Here is a 19,781-nt window from a genome sequence, read left to right as displayed (position 1 = left end):
CTTGTGGAAAATGGTTTGCACCAGGCCTTCCAGTAGTTCCTAGTTACGTGAGCAGATAGTGAAATGTGAATTTGATTATGAGTACATAGAATATAATTTAATGAATCAGTGTACCAAAAGCACTGATAATGGTCACCATGAGATCAATACTCTTGAGCATATGAAAACATCAATTATGTCACTAGATACAATGTGCTGTCTCAGATTTTGAACGTATTTTGTAAACCATCTATGAGCAAAGAAATCATGTGACTCAGATTACTGTGGAACTGAAGTGATTCAGTAACATGATTTCTTTACATGTCCATATATATTGAGATTTAGTGCAATCATGTCATCGTGGTCTTCAGTCCTGAGACTGGTTTGATGCAGCTCTCCATGCTACTCTATCCTGTGCAAGCTTCTTCATCTCCCAGTACCTACTGCAACCTACATCATTTTGAATCTGCTTAGTGTATTCATCTCTTGATCCCCCTCTACAATTTTTACCCTCCACGCTGCCCTCAAATACTAAATTGGTGATCCCTTGATGCCTCAGAACATGTCCTACCAACCGAACCCTTCTTCTAGTCAAGTTGCGCCGCAAGCTCATCTTCTCCCCAATTCTATTCAATACCTCCTCATTAGTACGTGATCTACCCATCTAATCTTCAGCATTCTTCTGTAGCACCACATTTCGAAAGCTTCTATTCTCTTCTTGTCCAAACTATTTATCGTCCATGTTTCACTTCCATACATGGCTACACTCCATACAAATACTTTCAGAAATGACTTCCTGACACTTAAATCTATATTCATTGTTAACAAATTTCTCTTCTTCAGAAACGCTTTCCTTGCCATTGCCAGTCTACATTTTATATCCCCTCTACTTCGACCATCATCAGTTATTTTGCTCCCCAAATAGCAAAACTTTAAGTGTCTCATTTCCTAATCTAATTCCCTCAGCATCACCGGACTTAATTCGACTCATTCCATTATCCTCGTTTTGATTTTGTTGATGATCATCTTCTATCCTCCTTTCAAGACACTGTCCATTCCATTCAACTGCTCTTCCAAGTCCTTTGCTGTCTCTGACAGAATTACAATGTCATCGGCGAACCTCAAAGTTTTTGTTTCTCCTCCATGGATTTTAATACCTACTCTGAATTTTTCTTTTGTTTCCTTTACTGCTTGCTCAATATACAGATTGAATAACATCGGGGAGAGGCTACGACCCTGTCTCACTCCCTTCCCAACCACTGCTTCCCTTTCATGTCCCTCTACTCTTATAACTGCCATCTGCTTCCTGTACAAATTGTAAATAGCCTTTCGCTCCCTGTATTTTACCCCTGCCACCTTCAGAATTTGAAAGAGAGTATTCCAGTCAACATTGTCAAAAGCTTTCTCTAAGTCTACAAATGCTAGAAACGTAGGTTTGCTTTTCCTTAATCCAGCTTCTAAGATAAGTCGTAGGGTCAGTATTGCCTCACGTGTTCCAATGTTTCTACAGAATCCAAACTGATCTTCCCTGAGGTCAGCTTCTACTAGTTTTTCCATTTGTCTGCAAAGAATTCGTGTTAGTATTTTGCAGCTGTGGCTGATTAAACTTGATTGTTCAGTAATTTTCACATCTGTCAACACCTGCTTTCCTTGGGATTGGAATTATTATATTATTCTTTAAGTCTGAGGGTATTTCGCATGTCTCATAGTTCTAATGGAATGTTGTCTACTCCCGGGGCCTTGTTACAACTCAGATCTTTCAGTGCTCCGTCAAACTCTTCACGCAGTATCGTAGTGCAATCATAAAAAATGTTATTGTTAGTATTTAAATTCTCACACAGTAATGTGTAGTTCATTCTAACATGTACACTTGGCTCCCCCTCATTGTATTATCTGCATATAATTTCAGTGTTTTCAGTGTCACGTACACCATGTTTTAATGTCCTGTTTTGTATACTGATAGAAGGAAAGCCTTTGGTCTACTGAGATACTCGCCTTCAATTTTAGGCTATGATAAAACAATAGCAAGAAAATTGTTGACATACACTCCTGGAAAATGAAAGAACAACACCATCAATTCGTCGACCCAGCAGAGGGAAATTTTATTGACACACTCTTGGGGACGTATACAACACACGATCACAAAGGCAGTGCCATACCCACGTGAGTAAAGTCAACAGAGCGTGCACAATGTCGGTGCTAGTACTGTGTACACCTTCCTTTTGCAGCAATGCAGGCTGCAATTCTCCCATAAGACGATCGTAGAGGTGCCAAATGTAGTCATGAGGAATGGCCTGCCATGCAGTATCCACCTGGTGCCTCAGCTGGGACAGATTCCCTGCTGGTCTTGCAGACCAAAAATATGACATTTCATCTGGTCTCAAACATGCTCAGTGGGGGACAGATCTGGCGATTGTGCTGGCCAGGCTGTTGTCGTACACCTTGAAGAAGGGTGGTGTGGGAGATAATTGGACATGCATTGTCCTGTTGGAAAAGCATGATGTCTCGTTGGTGCATGAATGGTAGCAAGACCGGTTGAACAATGGTTTCAATGTACCATTCACTGTTCAGTGTTCCCTCTACTATCACCAGTGGAGAATGGCCAGTGTAGGATATGGCTCCCCACACAATGATTCCGGGTGTTAGTCCTGTGTGCCTCTGTCGTACGCACTCCAGATTTTGGCACTCCCCTGCACGATGCCACACATGTGCCCAAAAAATGATTTATATGCCTTGTATGCAGGCATAAAAAACATATGTATATACAATTTTAGAGTATTTAGAAGAGATAAAAAGGGACACATTTTTTCCATTGCTAGGGGACGACCAAGGTACAGATGTAGCTGAAAATGCTGTCTGCTTACATTCGTATACAGCTAGCATCTGCGTGTTAATTATTGTCTACAGTGCTGAAAACAACTAGGTGTTTCACGAGTAATGGTTGCAGCTTCAACCAAATAGGCAACTAGCTCTTCTGGAGTGCCTTTCGGTGTCTGGCACATCAAACACTTTGTTTACCTTGACAAAAAAGAAATCTGTAGTTGTTAGTAACATCTCTAAAACAATATTCATCACACAGCAGTTTTAACACTGTCTCTGAACATCACTTGTATCAGAACCTTTATGGACCCCTTGCAGGGAAATGGTTCATATGTGACACTTTTGTAATATAAAAAAAGTTTTGGTTAGGCGATATGCAACAGTTGTTCAGTAATTGAAGAAACACATTTTAACTGTGTACCGGTTTAATGGCAGGTGTTCTGAGAGTTAGTATGGAAGCTTTTACTCATTTATAATACAAGATTTTTTTTAAGGTTAAAGATGCATATTTATTTGATAATTTTCTGGCACATCAGTCATTTCATTTCCACATACATAGGTAACTTAATTTGTGCAATGTTTTGTGGTATTTGGACTAATTTTGAATAGTTTTCTAAATAGTTTGTTATTTAGGTCATGTTGCCATGAAATGCAGAAAACATTTTGGGCTAATCTTTTTGGTTACCTTGTACATTGTGAAGCACAGCATGATGGGAACAAATTGCATGTAATAACTGTTAGATAAAAAAGCATTATTGTACAAAATAGAGGGAAGATTGTTAATATCTAGTTTACTTTTCTTACCATATAAGCTTTCCCACAACAACGCTCTGTATTTAGAACAGAACACTTCTCTTTCCATCTTACTCATGAATTAGTCAGAATGTTTATTAGGCATTTTGTTTTATGTTGCTATGAATCACTGTTTGATGCAGAGAATTAAATAAACACTAGCAGAAAAACATTTAGGAAGCTATTAAAGGAAGATCTTGGCATGAGAAAACTGTGTAGCATTTCACAGATTGCTAATGAATGAAAGCAATTTCAAAGTTTCCAATGAATGTGATATGACTAGCTTAGAAACAAGAACAAGTATCATTCTGGAATATCACTACAGGAGCCAGCCAAACCACATGAAATGTTTCATCTACCCAAAAGAAGAAAGAAGGTACTAGCATTTTTTTTTCTTTAGTAGTTGTTCATTGTGAAATTGAATGAATGGACTCCAAAGAAGTAGGTTTTTCAATTGATTAAATGTGCTGAATAGCCTACTTGAAGAGGTTGAGACAATTGATACTGCTATTGTATGTGGGTTTAGAGCAGAGGTTCCCAAACTTTTGTTTGTCACGCCTCCCTTCTGCCAAAAAAGGAAACTTCCGTGCCCCCCCTAAAAAAATAGAGAGATTTTTATTAATTATCAAGAAACTATTGAAAAATTTGTGATGGTGATGTCATGTAACATGGTGGGCTGTTAATGTATCGAGTCGCAGTTATTACGTCAGCAATCTACTCTAGTGATTATAAGCAACTCCTAAAGTAAAGAAAGTCCTTGGTAAACAATGAAAAATATTTGCGATCTTTGCAGATTACCAGATGCGGGCCATTATTTTAAGTTGAGTGTAGCTTATTACTTTTGCTCATTATAAAAAATAGTCACTCAATCACGTTGTTAACGAACACCAGTGATTTGTACGCCTATAGTGCTCCCCATTGTCACTGCGCATAGGTTGGCATTTATGTCAACGACGACAGTTACCGAACGGCGACAAACGCCCAGTCCTCAGAACCAAACAAAAAATAAAAAATAAGTTTTACGAAATAATTTTGCAGACTACACAGAACTTTAAAAAATATGAATAAAACAACTTCCTTACCATGATTACATTCCCTTGCTGCACACCATTTCTTCACCAGTATACGATTTTAGGACTACTCTTCGCTTGCCATATCTAGGATAAACTTTCGCTGTGTCTTCATCCAGAAGAAATACTATTATTAGTTGAAATAACATACCACGCGTAACATCAGAATCAATAAGGATCACACGCAGTACTTATATTTAAATCAGATTCACTATGTTTATTTTATATTGTTTCTTCGAAATAGTTTTTTTATAATTTTACAGTATTACCTACATGTAAGGATAGTTTGGAGAAAAATAACAAGTTCTCTTATAATGTGACGTATTTATTATAAAAATATTATTTCCAAACACATATGGCAAGAAACAAACTAATAAATCAATGTGAAGGATGAGCTTGCATATTTTTTACAAGATTTTGAATTCTTGGCTGACTAGTAGAAACTGCACAACGTAAATCACTGGCAATACTGAGTAGTCTGTCTGGCAACACAATCCACGTCAACGTGAAATGGATCCGTCGCTAACCTATAATAAATTTTATCATCACAACTGTTAGGGAAGTATCGTTCGAATTCATCAATGAGGTGCTGCAAATGGTTTGATATTTTACTCTGACAAGGGAACCTCCCCATCGCACCCCCCTCAGATTTAGTTATAAGTTGGCACAGTGGATAGGCCTTGAAAAACTGAACACAGATCAATCGAGAAAACAGGAAGAAGTGTTGTGGAACTATGAAAAAAATAAGCAAATTATGTACAAACTGAGTAGTCCATGCGCAAGATATGCAACATCCAGGATACTGAGAGCTCAAGAGCGCCGTGGTCCCATGGTTAGCGTGAGCAGCTGAGGAACGAGAGGTCCTTGGTTCAAATCTTCCCTCGAGTGAAAAGTTTACCTTCTTTATTTTCGCAAAGTTATGATCTGTTCGTTCGTTCATTGACGTCTCTGTTCACTGTAATAAGTTTAGTGTCTGTGTTTTGCGACCGCACCGCAAAACCGTGCGATTAGTAGACGAAAGGACGTGCCTCTCCAATGGGAGCCGAAAACATTTGATCGCAAGGTCATGGGTCGACCGATTCCTCCACAGGAAAACACGTCTGATATATTCTATACGACACTGTAACGGCATGTGCGTCCCAGTACAGGAATACGTTGTCGACCCACCTAACTTGTACACTTGGGGAATGGGTAAAAAGATTCTACCTTGCCCGATTTAGGTTTTCTTGTGGATGTGATAATCACTCCCAAAAAAGTGATGAAAACATAAGAGTTTGTCACATAAACTGCAAAAAATGAATGAAACAGTTTCACAGTCACTCAGTTCTCCCTGTGCTCTGTCAAAACATATGTTTTTAACGTTTTCAAATTTTCCGTGTGTAGACCGTCAAATCCTGCATGTGTCCAAGCAAATCTGAAAATGTCCTGGAATTTTGGAGAGCAGAGTTAATTATGTGTGAGTGCCTGGACTTTGATAATTGTCTGAAAATAAAAAATTAAACTTTTCACTCGAGGTAAGACTTGAACCAAGGACCTCTCGTTCTGCAGCTGCTCACGCTAACCACGGGACCATGACGCTCTTGAGCTCTGAGAATCCTGGATGTTGCATATCTTGCGCATGGACTACTCGTTTAGTATATTTTGCTTATTTTTTTCATAGTTCTACACCACTTCTTCCTGTTTTCTCGATTGATCTGTGTTCAGTTTTTCAAGGCCTATCCACTGTGCCAACTTATAACTAAATCTGAGGGGAGTGCGTTGGGGAGGTTCCCTTGTTAGTATCAATATCCTTAAAATCATTGTGAAATCGGGCTTCTTCCAGGGTTCCAAACAATCTGGGAAAGCAGGAATAATTGCAGGCTAAAATTTTATGTTTCCATAGTTGCAACTTATCAGTAAACGCATTGATGGCATCCCGATGAAAAATTATGTTTGACTCTCCACCTTGTAATTTCAAATTCAATGTGTTTAAAGATTCGAAAATATCTGACACATAAGCCAATGCAACATGAACACCGGGCTTTCTAAATTCCACATACAATTCAGTTTGTTTGTTATTTTACAAAAATTGCATCACTTTGTCTCTAAGTTCAAAGAATCTTCCTAGCATATTTCCTTTTGAGAGCCAGCATACTTCTGTATGAAATAAAAGTGTTTTATACTCTGCTCCCAAGTCTTCAGAAAGAGCCGTAAATAATCTGGAATTTAACGCACTCTTTTTAATATGATTCACGATTTTGTGCACAATTTCAAGACATCATTGAGTTCCTTTGGAAGTGTCTTAGCTGCCAATGCTTGATGGTGTATTACACAGTGGATAGCAGTAACACTAGGGTTTTTTCTCTGACCATCTGCACGAATCCTGAGCGACATCCAAGCTTTGATGGAGCGCTGTCTGTGCATACGCCTATCGGTTTCTGCCATGATAACTCATTTTTACAAAAGAATTCAGAGACGGCTGCCATTATATGAATTGCTTTTGAAGTTGTCTTTAACTCTGTAGAAAACAGCAACTCTTCTTTAATTGCTTCATTTTCTATATAGTGAACGAAAGCTAGCAGTTGGCAACAATTCGCAACGTCGGTACCCTCGTCTAACTGTATTGCGAAAAACTGCGATTGTTTGACGGCGTAACTAATTGATTTTGTACGTCTTCGGCCATATCATCAATCCGACGTTTCACAGTATTGTCAGAAAGTGGTATTTGTGAAAGTTTTTGTTTACTTTCTGACCCAAGAACAATATCAGCAGCTTTCAACAAACAGGGTTTGACTAGTGTCTCTACGATAATATGACTTTTCTTGGTCCTTGAAATAAGTAGCGATAACTCATACGAGGCTTCCGGTACCTTTTCTGATGTCTGAGCGAAGGATCCAGCAGTGTCCAACTTCATCCGCTTCAAATTATCACATTCTGCAGCAAAAAATTCCTTCGGCTTCTCTTTCAATGCACCATGCTTTGTCCACAAATGGCGTTCCAAACGAGGTCTCATGGAATCATTGCTCAATACCTCATAGCAAATAACACATTGCGGCTGGTCAACACCATTTTTTTTGTATAGAAGCAAAACCGTATTTGACATAATCATCATTATATTTACGTTTTTTCACGACACTCATGGTGAAGTAAAAAGAAAACAAGAAGTTAACAGTATAATTTCGCACTAACATTGATTTTACTGAGGCACAACTGTGAAAGATTCAATGTGATTTCAGCAAAATCCAATACATCAGATGTGTCAACAACTGCAAGCAACCAACTGAAATAAAGGAAAGCTACTGTCATCTGTCGGCACCTCAGATGACTGCTTGTGAGGAGTGGGGTGAAGAACGGGGAAGTCCAGCCGCAGCGCAGGTAGTCAGTGCACTGTCTGTCTGCGACCCGGTGGCCGAGCAGGGCTCTTGCTGGGAGAACCGGGCTTTTCCCGGATTAGGGCAGAAACAGCCCACAGGCACCCTAAGAATTTGCTACCTGTTCTGTGGTGCTGTTCTGAGCAGTGCAGCCTGGGGTTTTATGCGAAAATCGTTTTTGTGCCCGTATCTTTCGTTACTTATAAACGAAACGTTATAAGTTTCACAGTAATTAAGTAAGGTCATGGATATACCTCACACATCGCTGGAAACTGTGCACAGTGCCAAGCAGTTATCTCTGTACTCGTACCAAAAGAAGCCATTGTCGCAGCAAAGAACGTACACTAATTTCAAACGAAATTATGCCGTATTTCAAAAAGGCAGAAGAAAAATAACTGTTTTGTCAGATAAGAAATCCGAATGAATTGACTTCATTGTCTACCTAGATGGGTTATGTTTCATTGTTAGCACTCACTACAATGTTTCCAGAACGGCGTGAAGTACTCTGCTCAGAACGAACACGTGTACTAGTTTCGCATTCACGTCGTGGACATTTTTCTGGTGACAAAGGGCATAACCCTGGCATCCAAATCACGAGCCCGCCAGTTCATTTGAAGTGTATACAGTCTGTTAAAGTGAATGTAATCGCATCACATGGGGATCCGTGGGTTGACAGGGTAATAAAACGGCATTTTTGCAGTTACGCAGTATAAGTGACTATTACTCTGATGAACATAGCCTACTACGGCTAAAAGTTATAATATGATTACGTTCAGTTCATGTGTACAAATGTACGGAATAGTTAATACCTGACTTTTCTGTTTTCCAATTGTCAGAAGTAAGTTATTTACAAATCTGATATATTAGAATTAACACGCATCGCCTTCGTAATTTTGAGAGTTTCTGTGTGTGACATTCTAAACGTGATCTCCAAAAGCTGTATATTCTAGGATAGGTTATTGAGATAGGATTGCGGGAAGTGGGACATCGAATGATTGCATTTAGCACCATAATCTATCATTAATACCTGCACATTCATTTTTATTAAAATGTTGATATTAAAAAGAAATATTAGGTTTATACTGCTAACTACACCCGCGCCCCCCTTGCAACATCATCAGGCCGCCTCCCCCCCCAGGGGGGCGCGCCCACCAGTTTGGGAACCTCTGGTTTAGAGGTTTCGTTGCTTCATTAAGAAAGAGTTACGCTAACTCTCCAACATTCTTGCGTGAGAAAGTAGTTTTATTATGAGTTTTTGCCATATATTCAATTAAGGAGGCTGTGAACATTGGTTAATGTATCTGTGCTTCTCCTGGACATCACTCATATTTCAGTCGATGAACTGATAATAGGAGTACTTAGATGATATTATACAAACAGATCCAGTCACATAGATGACTGACATCATATTATCTCCAATTCAACAAAATTGAAATAACGGGAAATTTCGACAATACTTCACTTATTCAAAGCAGAACATACATTTGTAGCGATCTTAAACGGAATGCATTGATTGAATATTGTGGTAATGGTAATGTCAGGATGGAAAACCAAAAACAAAATGATAGGCAGCTACTCAGTGCAACTGATTGATGTGTGGTGCGCGCGCGCGCGGGCACACACACACACACACACACACACACACACACACACACGCACACACACACACACACACACACACACACACACAAAATAATACAGGCAATTTTATTTGTTTTAGAGCTAATGGATTTCTTTCAGTTAGGTTCTCTTTCTTCTTTCTCACATGTTGTAGGCGTGACGATAGTGACTGGTTGCCTATGGGTAGAGGTAGAATTGCTAGCAGCAGAAGTAGCAAAATGAGGGTTGAATAAAATAATAGCTAGAATAGGACAGGAGAGAGAGAGAGGGGGGGGGAGGGAGGGGGTAATTACATTGTAGCTGGTGGATGATATGACCCTACCATTAACACCATAGTAAATGACTGTGACTTCACTGCCGTGATGGAAATGTTTGGAAAAGTTTTTGCTCTTAAATTTTCTGTACAAGGAATTTTCTGCATGATACAGAACTGGGAGCAGAAGTAACATAGATATGGGCTAGGATGTTGGGTAACAGAATATTACTTTGTGTGATGAGGGAAGGATTATGGGTAGAATATCCCTCATCACACAGCAAGAAAAAACATAATTGAAGCTGCGGTCAATTTTTTTCAAAAAAACCTAGATATTGGGTGTATTGCTTCAGAGCACAACATGCTTGTAGGTGTTATATAGAGAAATGGTGCGGGAAATTCAAATTTCAGCTACATGGGCAGTTTGCTATGTGCCTGGCAAGCTTTTGTATTATTCATGGATGCTAATATTATAAAGGGGGAGGATGGTTTTCATGTGGAGTGGATGACAGTTGTTGGTAGTTGCTATATTTTGTATGGATAGAAGTTATTATGGTGCGATTTGGGAGCAATATCAAGCATGAAAGCTGGTTAAGATGAGAAGGACTGAGTGAAAAGGATTTCAGAGTAGGGGATGAGATTCTGTAGGAAAGAGCACAAGCAGTTTTGATCATGAAGATGTCATTAATGAGTCTGAAGCAAACAACTGGTTTAAGATGTTGAATGAAAAGGAAGTTCCCATAAATAGATTGGCACAGAATGGCGCTGTGCAAATACTTATGCCAATTATTTAGATTTGATTCCAGATTAGACTTTCAAAGGATGAATGATGGTGAGTTGTTAGTGTGAAAATGGTACTGTGAAAGAGTTCCATGAGTTTTTGGGTCTAGTGGATGTTAATGTACAGAGATTTAGCACCCACATTGGTAAACAAGAAATCTGATGGTAATAGGACAAGAATTTTAAAAATTTGGTGGTCGAAATGATTAGTATTGTAGAAGTAGGAAGAGGCTACAGACAGTTACTTGAAGCTGCTGCTAAATGAAGCCAGGGGTTATTTTTTCACCAGCACTGTAAATAGCTACATGGGGAAAGACCATTAGAAAGGTGCTAGTGAAGTTTGGTTTTGGGAGCTTGGCGAAAAGGCAAACGGTTAGGAGTTGTAAGTGTAAAAAGAATATATTTTTTTTAGTTGGACTTAATGTTTTCTGAAGGTCAGTATTGGCTTAAAGTTTATAACTAGCTGTGATGTTGGACTCACTGGAAAGGGATTTAAGGATAGGATGTGATGAAAGCATGAAGATCAGGAATACATAGAATTTACCACAGTGTGTCTGAGAGAAAGTGGAGAGTGCATCACAGTAGGAGGGAGATTGGAACTACGCGAGACATAATCAACTGTATGCTTTGAGTTAGCTGAAGCCAATGAAGTGGGCAACAAGGGAAGGCTTTCACTGAAGGAAGTAAAGAAATCCTTTGCAAGTAATCATACTTAAACCTAGCTTCAGCCAGTGAATCAACTTACGGGCTGAGATTTCTGTTTGAGCTAGATTATTGGAAGGTAAGCTGAAGACAAATGTCATGAGGCTGTTTAGGAGCATTGCGTTTTATTGAAGTGAAGGAAAATGGTAATACTGGGGGTAGTATGTCTGCAAGGCAGGTCTTAAGAGCTATGTTATTGAGGATGGGTGGGGACGGGCAGGATTAAAGGAAGTAAATTGTTCCTTGATGGCTATTGGTATACCATAGTAAGATTAAAACCCAAGTACATACAATACAACTTGGTCAGACCTGTGTAGACTCTTACTAGTCAGGAAAGAGGACAGTGGCAGTAGAGGATGTTCTGTTAAAAGTAGCTACCGCAATTAAGGAAGTGCTGTTCAACTACTGATCTGACCAAGGAAAGCGATTACCTGAAAAAACAGTGTTACATTTCCGATCTTCTCACTATATGACAATTCAATTTCCTGTACAATAGTAGAAATGATATCATGTAACAATTTAAGCTACTGTTCAATTTACTCTTTATAGTGTGACTAGCTGCAGTCAAAGACCATTATCCAGCATACAATTCTGTTAACAGCAAAAGTTACAAGCACAGTGTCAAAAAATAATATTTGTAATAATGTTTACTCATGTGGAGGTAGATGCATGGGGTTGCTGTTAACAAAACTTTGTGCTGGGTAATGACCTTTAGCCAAATTCAGTAGCAGCTTAAGGTATTACATCATTGCTGGCTCGTGCAAAGCTCTACCAATGTGCTGCAATGTGATGATCTAAGCCTTTTGACATAAAAGGGTAGTAATTTTAACTAAATCGAATATACTTATTTTGCGTATAGAAGTTGAACTGTTTAAATATATATATATATAAAAAGAAAGGTTGGTGGCAGCAGGAATCTGACCTGAGCCAATCAATTGCCAGTCAGTGCACTTGACCACTCGACCATGATGCTGTTACGACAACTGCTCCTGAAAATTCCTAATACTTTACGCTTGCACAATGTGATACACTCAGTTTCAAACAAAAACAGTGACCCGGTGCTGTGAACAACATAGCACTTGTGGTGGAAAGGATGGCATCACATCAGAGCATGCACAGTCGAAAACACAACTGCATCCCTTCTCAGAGTTGATCTTAAGGACACTGACCATCATTTCAGTACTTAACACTGGTTTGTAGTTATCACGGAGGAAGCACTACAAAACATGTTCCCATCCATTTTATTTGCATGCCCGCTAACATTCGAAGAGAAATGGCATAATCCTAGTGTGATATTTACAGTTTACTGTGGCACGTGATAATTGGCTGCCAGTATATTACATGATGTCATTTCTGTAATTTATAAAAGTTATGGTACACAATCTTAAAAAATTAGTTTGCTGAAACTGTTCATTGGGGTGAACATTCTGTTAAAGAATAAAATTATGTACTTCCTGCCCAGGAAATGTTCACTAATTTTTTTAGTCTTTCCTCTGTATAACAATATAGTTAAGTGCTCCACAAGGGGTATTCAATAAGCAATGCAACACGTTGTTTTTTGGACCCAATTTCAGCTGAAAGGAAAAAAAAAAAAAAATGCGGAATTTGTTGTGGGCCATCATGGAATATTCCTTCTTTAACCCCTACGTACTTATGAGGTTCTGATAGGTGGTGGTGCTATACATAACCTTTCGCATCACAGATATTAATAGGTGCTTGCAGAATGTCTGTGGACACCTGCCAGTGAAGAAAAGCATGGTGAGTTGTTGGGTGAGGCATCTGTCATAATCACAAGGAGGTCGTGCAAACCTGTCTGACCTGTGGCATGCTGGCCAGCTGTACGTAGCTGATAATTCTACATTGTTGGAATGTGTGGCACTCTCATTCAAGGTGATTGACGGATCACAAACAAACATCTTACTGCACAACTGGACATCTCTATTGGCAGTGCTGACACAGTTGTCCACCAGTTGGGATACTCGAAGGTGTATGTCCACTGGGTTCCTCACCACCTCATACAAGAGCAACAATGGACCATCTCTGCAGAATTTCTTGCCGGTTAAGAGACTAATTGTGACAATTTTTTGTTGAGAATCACAGATGATGATACATGGGTCCATCACTTCGAACCAGAAACAAAACTGCAATCCATGGAGTGGTGCCAAAAAAAAAGTTCAATGCCGCACCCTCATATGGTAAAGTCATGGTGGTGGTCTTCTGGGACTATGAAGGGGTTATTCTGTTTGATGTCCTCCATCATTGTGCAATGATCATCTCCTGAAGTGTATTGTGCTACCCTCAGGAAATTGAAGAAACGACATCAGTGTGTTTGTCATCACCACAAAAATGCAAACGAAATTCTCCTTCTCCATGATAATACAAGGTGTCTCACAAATCTGTGCACCTGAGAGCAGCTCATGAAACTTCATTTGACTGTTCTTCCTCATCTTCCCTACAACCCGGATCTAGCACCTTACGACTTTCATATGTTCAGTTCAATGAACAATTCACCCTGTAAGAAGCAGTATGTGGATGATGGGAAGGTTATTGGTGAAGCAAGACATTGACTTCAACGTCAACCAGTAGAGTGGTACAAAGTGGGCATCCCTGCATGTTGGAATTCTGAACAAAACCCACCTGCTTTTAGAAAAAAAGTGTTGCATTACTTATTGAATGCCCCCTCAAATTATTTTTGTGTGCTATATGGTACAGTGCTGCAATCATCACCAGGCACGCTTACTTGTTCAGGGTATAAATATGTTTCCAAGATAACATAGTCCTACAATAGTGACATTACCTGTGGTTTAACAAAAATTTGTTTTTTAAGTACGTATGCTAAAATATCTGTGTAGATTTTATAAGACAAATGACTGAAGTAATTGTATAGGTATTCCTCAGAATATTTACAAATGGTTGCACACTGTAATATGAAACAATGACATAGTGCATAGTAGAATTTTATTCTTGCCATCTGCGATAAAGCAGATGCAGTTCTGTATGTTTGCTGCTCAGTAGCAGCAGTTGTGACCTCAGAAGCTGCCTGTAGATCAGCAAATGACGATACAGCAGGGTATGTTAATTATTGTGAGTTAAAATGAAATGACACATGTTCTCTCCTAAATTATCTCCTTTAGTCTGTGTGGTATCACTAAACTTGGTTTCTCCATGGAAAGTGCAATGAAGCAGGTTTAAATTCTGTGAATGGCGGAAAGCACATAAAATCAGTATATTTACTTTGCACTGAATATTAATACATTTGGGAAAGTGTTCTCATATATTTGTAAAGGGGTCGATAATTGTAATTCATAATCAGGCTTCCCCAGACAATTCTGTGGTCCTGAGAGAATTTATATTTATGAAAGCCACACCTTAAACTTTTTTTTACATTGTATAATGTCAGGACAGTTGTTATAAGCAAATGAGTTGTTTGGAAAATGTTATTTCCCTTTAATTACATGGAATAGATCTAACTATTTATTTCCTAACTGTATTTCTTTATTACATAACTATAATAAACAATGACAAAACTTTCTTTTTTTTCAATCTCAGGCAGTTGAAACAGTGTCAGCTTATTTACCAAAAGGCGATTTTGAAAATCTGGAGGGCTTGGTGCACGAGGACACTATAAAAGAACTGAAAAAAAATATTACCTCATTTTCACTGAAACATCGACAAGAGTTGGCAGTCAACAAGGAGGATATATACTTTTCATTCCCATATCAGATTGGTGTAATGTTCAGTGATGATGATGGTAAGTATATGTTCTGTTAACTTGCAGGGCTACCCACTAGTGATATCTTGCTAGGCAAAGTCTTTTGTTTGTTACAGAAAACCAAAAGAGATTTGTGGAAATAACAATGGTGTATCATGTTCTCCGTGGCCTTCAAGAATTGAAAGAACAAGGCATAGTACCTCCAATGAACATGGGACTGTTACCTGAATACAGAGAGAAAATGTTTATTTGCAATTACCGTTTTATTAGAGAGTTTACTAAAGGTGTAGAGTGTCAGTGGGTTATAAATGTATTGAATCATTTTAAACTAGCAGATTATACTTCGTAAAGAAAATTGTATTTGATAAGTATAAATGACAGAAATCATTTTGAGAACTTTTTTATGAAACATATATACACAAATATTTTTTTCTTTTTCACCTTAAAGCCTGTACAGTTGCTCCAGTTCAGCTTCATGTGGATCATACCAAAGCCCAGCTGGAACAATTAAAGGAGTGCCCAAGTCTAACACTGCAGAGTTGAGTAATTTTCTTGTAGTACGATCGTAGAATGTTATACCAAATGAGATAGGCCCCTGTAACAGGAAAAGGGAAAGACTGAAAATACTCATGAGGACCTTTGTATACAAATGGCGATGTACTTGAAGACAATAATGTACCTTCACTTTCTGAAGTCCTGCAATTGTAAGTACGTAGGATCCATTTTCTTCTTTCACGAATCGCTGAACTCCCTCAAACTGCACATAAAACAGCAGTAATGGTTCTGGTTTTAAATATGTTTTGTATGTGTCACTTAACAATAATTTCCTAAAATCTGTTTTGAATAAATAAACTTTTTATCAAAAGGTCAGGACTCTGTTATTCTTATCTGAACCTTTTACCTTGTCTGACACTGGAAAATATAACAAGATTTCTCTTTATTTATGAAAGACCTTAGCAGTATGCAGAGGTGAATAAAATATTAAATGTTTTATGCAACGTCGTGGCGAAGAATTTCATTGTTTTCAAACTACTGCACCTCTCAAAATATTTGGTATAGTAGTAACATTTATATTATTGAAAAGTCAAGACTTTCTACTTTAAAGTTGTGTGTAATTATGTGCTCTTGAATAAAAATTTACTCCTATAAAGCAAATATGTTATGAAAAGTTCTGGCAGAATGTAAATAATTTAGCAGTATAGGTAGCAACTCATCAAATAGTAGAAGCAATGAGTTGTTAACAGGCACACAAACAAGACTGAAAACTTTGGTACGACTCAGCCTCTGCTGCCCCCCTCCCCTCCAGCTACATTCGGCTGTAAAAAATCGCAAAAGCTAACCAAGTTTTCAGTCTTGTCTCTGAGGCTGTTGAGTGACCCAGTGTCTCTGCTATTTGGCGAGTTGTTCCTTTAATCATAAAATATGTACTTTCATAAATTAATTTATTTATAACACTGTGTTTGTTTGGCAAGAAAGTGATGAAAAGTACGTGCACAGAATTTTCCAAAAACCATCTATCTTCCCACACAAAAATATAGCTTGTTGTATGTACAATAATCTTCTTTTAAGACTGTCAGGGAGCAGTTTTCTGCTTTGTATGATAAATTTTGAAATAGTGTAATCTGTACAGTGCTATCTTGAATTCACTACTCAGTTTTTCAGTTTTGTCTTTACTCTAAGATTTTTCCAGTCAGTGCTGTGCCTATCAGAGAACACACTGCACACTGTTTTTCTTTCCTAACTACTTGTCTCAATTATTTTCTTAAGAAAATGCTTTCCTGTTCATAATGTGGAGAATCTTCATGTGCCATGTAGTACTTAAAGATCTGTATTCTCAGCAAGATTTCTTCAGATGATTACCATAAGTCATGCAAGGGTTCTCTTTCATGTGAATCTAACATTGACGGTAAACTTCCTTCACCACTTCAGGCTGATGCTCAGCTGCCAGTCACACGATTCAAACCCCAACTTACGATATTGTATACAACAAAGGGTGATTTTTCACTTGTTACTGTCTCCTCTAAAGGTAAAGGTGATCATCTCAGCAGTATGCCTTGTCATTATTGTATGGATATTCCTTTTGTCTCTCCAACACATTGGCAAGCCATTTCCTTTATGCCTAAAATTTTGTTAACCTAGTTGAAATTAAGGAATTTTTATTGTGAAAGGTCATCCCAGTTGGATTTTCTTGCAGTTTTGGTTATATGAGTAGTCTTGGCAGCTTCTGAAGCAAGACTGAGATTGGTTTAAAATATACCTGTAAACATAGTGTAACTCTTCCCCAGAAATAACTGCGAGCAATGTCTTCAAGAAACCAAGAATTCCAAACATAACCTTTGTTTGACTGTAATAATGTTTACAGTTTTATGTATACAGTTTATTTGGTTCTTCATGGCATAAATTTTCTTAAACATGATCAACGAGTTAGATGTCATATATGTATGTTGAAAATTAACACACACATTTCACAAGAATGGTCTCATTTTGTTTAAACAATGGAAAATCAAGGATGGAATGTAACAATATTATGAAAAGGATAGTTGCTATTCACCATATAGTAGAGATGCTGAGTTGCAAATAGGCACAACTAAAGGACTGTCACAAAATAAGCTTTCAGCCCCCCCCCCCCACACACACAAAGGCAATTCACCACACACTTGACCACAGTCTCTAGCAGCTGAAGCCAGGCTATAACCAGCAGCAGCAGTGCATCATGGAAGAGGCAACTGGGTGGGAGTACGGAGGAAGCTGGGGCAGGGAGGGAAAGGGATGGCAGGATAGGGTAGCTAGGTGCAGTCGGGAGACTAGACAGAGGTCGGAGGAGAGGGAGGGGGTAGTGAAGAAGAAGTAAAAAGACTGGATGTGTAGGTGGAATAGAGGGCTGTGTAGTGCAGGAATGGGAACAAGGTAGGGGCTGGATGGGTGAGGACAATGACTAATGAAAGTTGAGGACAGGAGTGTTACGGGAACATAGGATATATTGCAGGGAGAGTTCCCACCTATGCAATTCAGAAAAGCTAGTGTTGGTGGGAAGGGTGCATATGACACAGACTGTGAAGCAGACATTTCAATGAAGGACGTCATGGTTGGCAGGGTGGTGCAGTTGTTTCTTGGCCACAGTTTGTTGGTGGCCATTCATGTGGTCAGACAGCTTAGTCGTTGTCATTCCCACATAGAATGCAGCACAGTGTTTGCAGCTTAGCTTGGACTTCACATGACTGGTTTCACACATAGCCTTGCCTTTGATGGGATAAGTGATGGCTGTGACCGGACTGGAGAAGGTGGTGGTGGGTGGATGTATGGGAGAGGTCTTGCATCTAGGTCTATTACAGTGATACGAGCCATGAGGTAAGGGGTTGGGAACACGGGTTGAGTAGGGATGGACGAGGATATTGTGTAGGTTCAGTGGACGGTGGAATACCACTGTGTGAGGGGTGGGAAGGATACTGGGCAGGACACTTCTCATTTCAGGGCACAACGAGAGGTAGTCGAAACCCTAGCAGAGAATGTCATTCAGTTGCTCCAGTCCTAGATGGTACTGAGTTACAAGGGGATGCCCCTCTGTGGCCAGAACGGTGAGACTTTTGGAGGTGGTGGGTGACTGGAAAGATAAGGCACAGGAGATTTGTTTTTGTACAAGTTTGGGAGGGCAATTATGGCCTGTAAAGGCCTCAGTGAGACCCTCTGTATATTTTGGGACGGGCTGCTTGTCAATGTAGATGCGACAGCCATGGGTGGCTACGCTGTATGGAAGGGACTTCTTGGTGTGAAACACGTGGCAGTTGTCGAAGTGAAGGTATTGCTGGTGGTTAGTAGGTCTGATATGGACAGAGGTACTGATGTAGCCATCTTTGAGGTGGTGGTCAACCATCTAGGAAGGTGGCTTGTTGCGCTGAGTAGGACCAGGTGAAATGAATGGGGGAGAAGATGTTGAGGTTCTGGAGGAATGTGGATAGGATGTCTTCACTCGTGACCCGGACTGCAAGGATGTCATCAATGAATGTGAACCAGGTGAGAGGGTGGGGACTCTGGGTGTTTAGGATGGATTCCTCTAGATGGTCCATGAATAGGTTGGCATTGGATGCCCATAGCCATACGCCAGATTTGTTTGTAGGTAATGTCTTCGAAGGAGAAGTAATTGTGGGTGAGGATATAGTTGGTCATGGTGACTAGGAAGGAGGTTGTTGGTTTGGAATCTGTCAGGCATTGTATTTTCACGCGTTATTTCCTGCACCTCTCCGGTCGCACACGATCTTGTTATCTCATCCTACCAACCCCTCCCCACACCCTACTCCTTCATTCTATCCCAGTTCACACCTAATAATTTCACCTCATCCACTCACATCTGCAGTCCCCTTCTTCACACCTATCCACCCTCAGACATGCAACTCACAGTAAAACATTTTTGTTACTTACATTTTTTCTTTAATCTCACTGAGACTTCCCACCAGTTTTAGTGGGTTTTGCCTTTCACTATCATCGTACTCTCTCAGATTTCATCTTGTTTCCCCTTATTTCATCTGTTTCATCCTTTCTGTGATTTTCTTCCACTATTTGGGTGTATTTTTGCGAAATTTTTTTGGATGTAATTCTATGTTATTTATGTATTTTTTCACTTTTTCCACCACCATGGATCCTTGCTCCTTCCATTTGTGTCAATACAGCAAAGTTTCCTTATTCCTAGCCAGAACAGAGTCCCATAT

The 19,781-nt window shown here is 39.3% G+C and overlaps 2 protein-coding genes across 3 annotated transcripts in view; one reads left to right on the top strand and one right to left on the bottom strand.

The window, feature by feature from the left end:
- Nucleotides 1-15,948, top strand: part of LOC124612372 — a 49,007-nt gene extending 33,059 nt beyond the window's left edge. The window contains exons 2-3 of the mRNA XM_047140539.1: nt 14,916-15,117; nt 15,195-15,948. Coding sequence (XP_046996495.1) covers nt 14,916-15,117; nt 15,195-15,427 — 435 coding nt within the window. The 3' untranslated portion in view covers nt 15,428-15,948. The remainder of the gene's footprint in view (nt 1-14,915; nt 15,118-15,194) is intronic.
- The window catches only part of LOC124612371 (mucosa-associated lymphoid tissue lymphoma translocation protein 1 homolog), a 134,887-nt gene continuing 130,520 nt past the window's right edge, over nt 15,415-19,781 (bottom strand). Inside the window, exons 12-13 of one of the 2 annotated variants that reach the window (XM_047140538.1) lie at nt 15,758-15,835; nt 15,415-15,673 (exon numbers count right to left, since the gene is read on the bottom strand). In XM_047140538.1, the coding sequence (XP_046996494.1) occupies nt 15,521-15,673; nt 15,758-15,835 (231 nt within the window). In that variant the 3' untranslated portion in view covers nt 15,415-15,520. Of the gene's footprint in view, nt 15,836-19,781 lie in introns of both variants that reach the window. The other variant, XM_047140537.1, reaches the window with a different exon arrangement.

Source organism: Schistocerca americana, chromosome 4 (genome assembly GCF_021461395.2).
Source record: "Schistocerca americana isolate TAMUIC-IGC-003095 chromosome 4, iqSchAmer2.1, whole genome shotgun sequence".
Taxonomy (NCBI): Eukaryota; Metazoa; Arthropoda; class Insecta; order Orthoptera; family Acrididae; genus Schistocerca; species Schistocerca americana.
The sequence above is the reverse complement of the archived record's forward strand: the minus strand, read 5'-3'. Positions and strand labels throughout refer to the sequence as shown.